Source organism: Gavialis gangeticus, unplaced genomic scaffold (genome assembly GCF_001723915.1).
Source record: "Gavialis gangeticus isolate Ggan-Ray unplaced genomic scaffold, GavGan_comp1, whole genome shotgun sequence".
Taxonomy (NCBI): Eukaryota; Metazoa; Chordata; order Crocodylia; family Gavialidae; genus Gavialis; species Gavialis gangeticus.
The window spans coordinates 27,852,386-27,860,415 of NW_017729022.1; the positions used below are offsets into that span (position 1 = coordinate 27,852,386).

The 8,030-nt window shown below is 46.6% G+C and overlaps 1 protein-coding gene across 1 annotated transcript in view; it reads right to left on the bottom strand.

Moving 5' to 3' along the window:
• The window catches only part of PTPRR (protein tyrosine phosphatase, receptor type R), a 302,767-nt gene that overhangs the window by 65,968 nt on the left and 228,769 nt on the right, over nt 1–8,030 (bottom strand). Inside the window, exon 10 of the mRNA XM_019514731.1 lies at nt 5,180–5,259. Within this exon, the coding sequence (XP_019370276.1) occupies nt 5,180–5,259 (80 nt within the window). The remainder of the gene's footprint in view (nt 1–5,179; nt 5,260–8,030) is intronic.

Below are 8,030 nucleotides of genomic sequence, written 5' to 3' on the forward strand. Positions count from 1 at the left end.
TTCCACTCTCCGCGCCCCATGGACGCTCTCTGGCTTGTCTTGCAGCCTGCACCCTCACTGGCGCTCTCTGGCTTGTCTTGCGCTGCCCGCTCTGGGGCTTCTCACAACTGCCCGCTCTGGGGCTGGGGTCGATACACCCCTGAATGTTGTGCCCTCTCTGGCACCCGGGTCCCCACACTACCGTGGAGCCTCTATGAGGCCTCCTCCAACCCCTAATAGCCTCACCCGGTCCTCTGGTGTAACAACAAATGCAAAAACACAAAGCCGCCTGGGCTATAACGTAAAAACTAACCCGTCTGGCCAAACAACATTCAATCCCTACCGGGAAATATTCCAACCCCAGCAGCACCGCGGGGATGCTCACACAGTCAGAGTTGTCCCCTCTGTCTGCACTGGCCAAGCTCCTCCTTCCTTGGTTACCAGAGGGGAACTGCCCTCCTGGCCTCTTGTCTGGGTTTATATGGGCCAGGCCCTGCCCCTTCCTGTCAGCTGGCTCCCCAGTGGTTGTCCTGGCAACCAGCACCTGTTACTTTGGCTGCCCATGCAACTGGCAGCTGAGCCTCCCCCATCTTGCCACTAGGGGTCTCCCCTGAGCTGTTTTCTGCTCTTCGGCGCAGGGCACCTGAGTGCTCTGCGACAGTCCCCATAGTTTTTTTACCATCATCAGCGTGCTTTTATTTATTTTAAAATCTCAAAGTCTTCCGCGGATGTAGGTGAATCTTAACGATCACCTTACCAAAGCAAAATGAAACGTGTTTGTTTTGATCCATCTTTATTTCAATGCTGATTGTGCTGATGTGGTATTGACTAATGGGGACATAATGCGGCTTGTTGTATGTGATGATGACAAACTCGCTGTTGCTTCCACGGACAGGGATGCGGCATAGTAAAGAAACCAAAAAGCCCCTGACAAGCTGATGTTCTGCAATGTCTGTGTAGACACACAGTGAACTGAACCCACCAGTAATATCAGCTGGGAAGGGTGTTTTTTTAACAGAGGACCCAGGTAGTATTCCCCAAATATAGGTTAGCTCACCACAGGTATAAAAAGCGTAAGAGTTATCGCTGGTTTTAAGTCTCACTTTTCTGATAACTTGATCATAGTCCATAACTAATTCAGTAGGGTGGGTGGCAATTATATCATTCATAAGCAACTCTGTGATAGTTGTATAACACCCCCGATGCAGGACGTATTCCCATCTTCCCTTTCCTTTCGTTGCTAGAACTTTTTCAGCCCTGTAAAGTCTGTCCTGTTTGGGGTTCACTTTTTGTAGTTCTTCAGGGTAAAAAGAACCCTTGATAGGGTTGTCTTCATAATCTTTTAGGCAGCATACAGGCATCTGCACGTGTCTAAGGACTTCATTCAAATGAAAATCTCATCGGTGAATGTTTATTTATAAACTTTTTCAAAGCTCCCTTTGGTCCTACACACCCACACGTGGTCTCCTTTTCTGAACACGGGTGCTGCTGCTTTTATTTTGAAATAGTCCCCATACATGGTTTTCCACACCCGTGGAGAGTTTGAGAAGTTCATGTCAACAGACCTGGTATGGATAGTTCTGTGAAAACTGTAGTTGTAGCTCTTTATAAACTCTGGTAACACATCAGTGTAGCAAAAGAAGTTACGGGCAGTAAAATACCTCCACATCTTTGATTTTAATGTTCTGTTAAACCTCTCTACCACTGGCACTTTCACTTCACTATTCGTCACAAAAAGGTGAATATTATACTATTTTAACAGTTTGCTTAAAGACTTATTAAAAAATTATTTCCCCTGATCAGTCTGTAATTTTCAAGTTACTCAGCCCTCTGTAAAAATGGTTTTAAAGGCCTGAGATATTTCACCTCCTGACTTGACTTTTAGATGCACAGCCCAGGCATACTTTGATAATATGTCTATCACTGTTAAGAAGTACTTAACCCCATGATTGTGCTTGGAAAACTGCTGCATGTCCAACAAATCTGCCTGCCATAACACATCAATATCTGAAACAAAAGTTTTGTTTCTTTTAAAATGTCTTCTCGCTGGTTTGTGTAGGGTGTAAGTGTCCTGATCTGAAAGCCACGCAGCTACCCCACTTCTGTTCAGAACCTTATTCTGCCTTTTGGCTGCTTCAAAAAGCATATTAGCCCTGCCAAAAATTCCAACTTCACTGGGAGAGTAATAAACTTCCTTTAACAAAACCACCTATGTAGACATATCTGGTAACCACTGTCCCCCCACCCCATACTAACACCCATGTGGTGCATTCAAACACTTGAGAACAAATTTAAACCATGGTAAAACAAGGTTTATTAAGCAGGTAATGAACTACAACATCAACAGAGGTCTTCAGCCTCATCTTGAACAGTTGTTCAAAACCAGATCATGCAAGAAACCTTCTTCGGAACAGGGTTGGTGTACTTTTTTATTTGAAAATAGTTCCCCGTACACCCCTGCTCTGTGACCTCCACAGGTTTGTAGCCCTCTCGGTGGCCTCCGCAGCCTCAAAGACCTGCTCGGTAACCTCCACAAGCTCAAAGCCTGGGTTGGCAGTCATTGTCTTTGGACAAAACTGTTGCATCAGTCTTCAGTCTCGAACTGCTCTCTTTCGGACATGAACGAAAAAAGGTCATGCAAAAGACCTTTACTTTCAGTAGGGTGCTAATGTGCAGGTTTTGAAAGCTCTCTATGAAGGTGTCGTCTGCCTGCAAAAATATTGTTATTAACACAGGCCCAGACAGTTACAAGAAAAGCACCCCACAAAAATAATTTAAATTAGTTACCTCAGCAGAGTCCCTTGACAAAGAGTAGTCCATGCTCTCCATCGGCAGGTCTGATACGGACTGCTCGAGTTCTGTCACGGTCCCTGGTCTTGTTTTGGTAGACTTGGAATCCATATCACACTCCTGAATCTCATCCATGTCTGTCCTTGCTTGCCTTAGAATGGTCTCAGACAAACACAGGGCTCGCTTAGGAAAGCAGATAGACCTGGTGGGCTTGTAGCCTAAGCCCCACCCCTCTGCTTGCTCCAGTTGGTTTGGCATCATTCTTGGGGCGGTCTAAGGCCTCTGAAACCCCCGCCAATTGGCCTGGAGTGGTGGGGCAGGTTGTTAGAGGGGTTACAGCCCCACACTGCTATCCCATAGGCCACGCCCGTGCCCAGGTGCTAGAGCAGTCTGGGGCCTGATAGGTCATAACTGTACCACGTGGTCTAGGGTGGGTTTTGCAGTATGAGGGGCTGGGCTTTGGGAGGCTGCATGAGCTGTCCTTCTGATGTCATGGACCATGTGGTGGTGGTGTCACACACCATGTGACTGGGGGTGGAGTTGCTATGCTGCCCTCACCACTTCTGCAAAGCAGCGTTAGAACTCAGCATGGAAGGACACAGTGGGGGACACAGAAAGCTACCTGCTCCTAACTCCTTGCTGCCTTGCCACACTTCCCCTGTGTGCATGGGAGCAGCGTGGGCATCAGCATAGGGCTGTGCTCCTCGTTGCTCCCCCCGCTGGCAGGGGAAGTGTAGCAGGGCAGCAGGGAGCTGGGAGCAGGCAGCTTTCTGTGCCCTCTGCTGTGCCCTGCTACGCTGGGTTCCAATGCTGCTTTGCAAAAGTGGAGAGGGCAGCACAGTGGGGAGCACTGCCGGTATGTGCTGCCTCCCTGGAGCCTGGGGCTGGGTCTGGGTCTGGAAGGCAGCTGGGGCCAGTGCTGGGGCCGGGGTGGAGAGGCAGCAGATGTTTGCAGCTGGCCCAGGTTCTGGGTAGCTGCTGACAGCCACGGAGCCTGAGCTGCTTGCAGCAGAGCTTCCATGGGAGCACCAAGGACTCCGTGGCTATCAGCAGCTACCCCCAGCTGAAGCCAGCTGCAGCCAGGAGGCTACAAACAGCTGCTGTCCTCCCATCCCAGCCCCATCCCCATCCCCATCCCCATCCCCATCCCCAGGCTCTGGGAAGGCAGCAGGTGCTGGCACTGTGACAGCTGGGGCCAGGGCTGGGGCCAGGGTAGGGGGGCAGCAGCTGTTTGTAGCTTCCTGGCTGCAGCTGGCCCTGCACTGGGTAGCTGCTGATAGCCACGGAGCCTGGGCTGCTTTCAGTAGGGCTTGCAGCAGCTACCCCGAGCTGGGGCTGGCTGCAGCTGGAAACAGCTACTGCCTCCTCAGCCCCAATGCATGCTGAAGAAAATGGCCTTGTGTGTCCTGCTTGGCATGCATGCTGGGGGTTGCCGACCCCTGCCCTAAACCATTACCCTATCCCCTCCCCTGCTGCTGCCAGTGTTCCTGCTGTCCCAGGGACAAGGGGAGCTCCTGTCCTGACCCAGCTGGGCTGAACAGATTCTGGGACAGAGACAGCAGTGGCAGCAGTGGCGGCAGTGGGTGGGTTCCCCCTCCCTACTTGCTCCCCTTAGATTTTCTTCACCAGTCTAGAAGCAGGGACTGGAAGGGGGAACACACCTACCCAACCACTCCTCCACATGTCTGGAGCTGAGCTCAGCCCTGATGCAGTCTGGATGGAGGGGGATAGGAGATCCCTTTGTCCCTGGGACAGCAGGGACATTGGCAGCAAGGACATAGCAACTGGAAGAGGAAGGAATGGGACAGAAGGGAAGTGGGTAAAGAGGGGAAATGCCTCTGAGTGTGGAGCAGAAAGGGACCTTGGTTGCTGCTTTCATGATGCAATCTACTCACCCCAGTAATGAGGAGTGGGGGAGGGGGCTGGAAGCAGGGATGCAACCCTGTGGCACTGGTCACTGCTCCCTTCATAACGTCTTGGATCCATCTATGGGTATTGCTATAAACTTTGTTCTGTATTCCCTTTATCACCATACTGCTTTTTTTCCTAGAGGTTATTGACATATCTAAAATATAGATTCCTTTTGGCTGCTATAAGGTACCTAGGCAACATGAAATAATGAATAATAAATAATACTAGGAAGAGTCTCTTGATTTTTTAATATTTTTGAATATAGTATTTGACCAATCATTATTTAAATTGCTGAAGCAACTCTGCTACATACATGACACACTGATCTTTATTATAAATCCATTTGGGGCCACTTAATCAAACCAATCATGACAGGAAGGTTAGACTTTATCAGTACATTATACAAAGCAAAGTTGGCAGAAATAAAAAAGAACATAACCAAAACAATGTCATCTCTTCAGGTGTCTCAGAAGGATACAAAGAATGTGAATTTACTTACCCTAATATAGTTAGCATTTATGTAAGTGCTCAAGGAGTCAGATGAATTCTTTGGCTTCAAATACACTCTGCTTACCGGATCTAAGAGCATAAGGAAGAAATAAGTTGAAAAGAAAACCAGAAAGAAAAGCTTTCTGAATTAAAGACTAACTGAAGAGAAATTAGCTAGATGTTGCCAAGCAGCAAACCATTCATTGTGGATGAAATTCAGTCAACAAAAGCTCTACACAGCACTTATCTTAGACCATTGGGTTTTGAAAACAAAATATTTTACCACTGGGCAAAAGGGGGAAGAACTGTACTGAATATCAACTGCTTTGTACTAAGTGCCCATTTGCATGCTCTTACTTCACAGTAATTGAAAGCTAATGTTCAGTAACAAGCCATTTTTCTTTCACAATGGATAAAATGCCAGGTGTTATATGGTTCCTGCCCATGTGCATGTTCTTATCTTGTAGAGTATCTAAACCACAGCAGCAAGTTTTTTTTTTTATGGAGGGCTAAGCTACCATGGTTTAGATGCCACTTCCCATGCAGTAAAAGCATGCAAGCAAGCAGCAGCAGTAGAAGGTGGAGAACAAGCAGTTCCTGAGGAGCAGCTGATACAGATTAAATCCCTATCCCCTTTTATTTACTGTAAATTGTATGCCCGTATCCTTGTCTGAAAAGCTTCAGTGGGATTTGAATTAGACAAAGGCCTTGTGTTGATCTTTCTTCACAGGAATGCATTTCTACCTGTGTTTTTGCACAGAAGTAATACTCACTCTACATTTATGACAAACATTTCATTTTAATGAGTGTTTTATACCTGGTAAAATTGATAACCAGCCTATTTTAGAATTTGATTTTGCACCTTTTGGTTCTAATAGGGTCAAAGCCTGTTGCCAGCCTACCCCATGGTCCTGGATGGCCCTTTCTGGAGTCGAACAGGAATGGTTTTGTTCAGTAAAGGTCTGAGGGAATGCTAATTCCTCCCTCAGAACATACTTTTATTCTCTTGTTCATCATGGACCTCTGCTGATGGGGAAGTCCTGCATGGAGTGGGTTTCAATTAGGGCCAGAAATGTTCAGTTATACATCTCTACTCATTAGTCCTGTCCATAGGGAGGAATAGGCGAGGAGACTGCCAACTGCCACCACTCATCTTCTGCAAAAATGTAGTCTTTTCAATAACATAAAACTCTTTCATATCTGGGATAAAAAAAAAGGAAAGCTTTCTTTGGCAGTTTGCTTAGACAAATAAATACAAGTGGCAGTTTTTTAAAGTTATTCCTATGTTGGTATCTCTTACCCTAGAAGTAGTCCCTGGAAAATTGCTTTAGTGAGAAGAAACCAGGTGAGGTGTTCAAAAATATTTATATGTTGAATTGTAGAAACTTGTGCTGAATAATGTTTAGCAGTTTATCACAGATATAACCTTTATTTGTTATTCTATCTATGGTTAAAATCAGATATTATCACAACATTGTATTTGGGGTTCAACTTTTTATAGTATCTATAATAATGAGATGAAAATTTTGTTTTATACAAAGATTTGCAAAGGGAAGAGAGGACTTGTTTCCGATTATATTTTAAGTTCATTGAAGTTGATCATAAGTCTTTTCATGGAGCCATGGCAGGGTTTAGGTCTATATTTTGTAAAGTGTATTTCACTTGTAATGGTCTTTCTCTTCAAAACAGAACAACCAAGGAAAATTTTCTTGCTTTGTACGTTACCTGAATAAACCAAACACTAATTAGCCTGTGAAAATGGTTTTGGTGTTTGCCTTCACAGTGCCTTCACTTAGAGATTTTTCTCCCTTCCCCCTTTAACAATATGAGGACAGGAAACCTCTCATTCCTTTTCAGTGCAGAGTGATTATTATTAGCCATTTTCACAAATGCCTTTGGCTACTTGGCCTTGAAAAAACACCCACTTCCTTTCACTCTCACAATGCCTATGATTCTGCTGTAGCTTGACCTCTATCCCAAAAAAAGTCTTCTAAGCAGACTCAACATCCAACTTATTTAAATTTTTTCATGCTGAACTTCCCCAAATACTAAGGGACCGATAAATATTATTTATTAAGAAAAATGTTAGGATTCCAATAAACTATAGGTTCACTATTTACTAGAACAGCAGGGCTCAACCTTCTGGTCCCATGGGCCTCATGAGTGGTGTGGGGCCAGATCATGGGTCAGCTACCATGTGCAGGTTGGTCCATGGGCCTGATCCATTGTAGCATTGGTGTGGGGTCAGTCTTTGTGTCCGATGCAGTGTGCCAGCCCAGGCCACACGTGTACCAGATATGGCCTCGGAATGACCCCATGCACCAGTCCCACTGTGCACTAATGCAATCAAGTGTGCATAGACAGGTCATCTGGCCTGCAGGGCTCCCTACAGCTCCAAAAATTAGTCCTACTGTCATTTCCCCGCTTCCAAATTTCCAGACCCGTGGGAAGACGTCTGGTCTGGATGACATGGCCTCAGGTCTGGCTCATGGCCTAGAGGTTGAGCACTAGACCTATGCGAAGCAGCTAGTATCTGCTTCAGATTTGGCCAATTTGGGGGACAGTGATTTGATTTAGTAATTCAAATCACTGTCCCAAACTGATTTGGCCAAATCTGATTCAGAGATTCAGCTGCTGCCGAATCAGCCGAATCTCCGAATTACACTGGCCCATCCCCGACCCGCTTTCCCAGCCCTGGCAATGGCTGCCCCGCCTACCCCAGCTCCGGCACTTTGAAAAAAAAAAGCCATGACTCTGCGGGTGCTGTGAGGTGGGGGGGTGATCCCTGCTGCCCCACCACTGCCCCACACTGCGTGGGAGGCTCTGCACGAGCTCTCCAACCCTCCCGCCTGCTCCCCCAG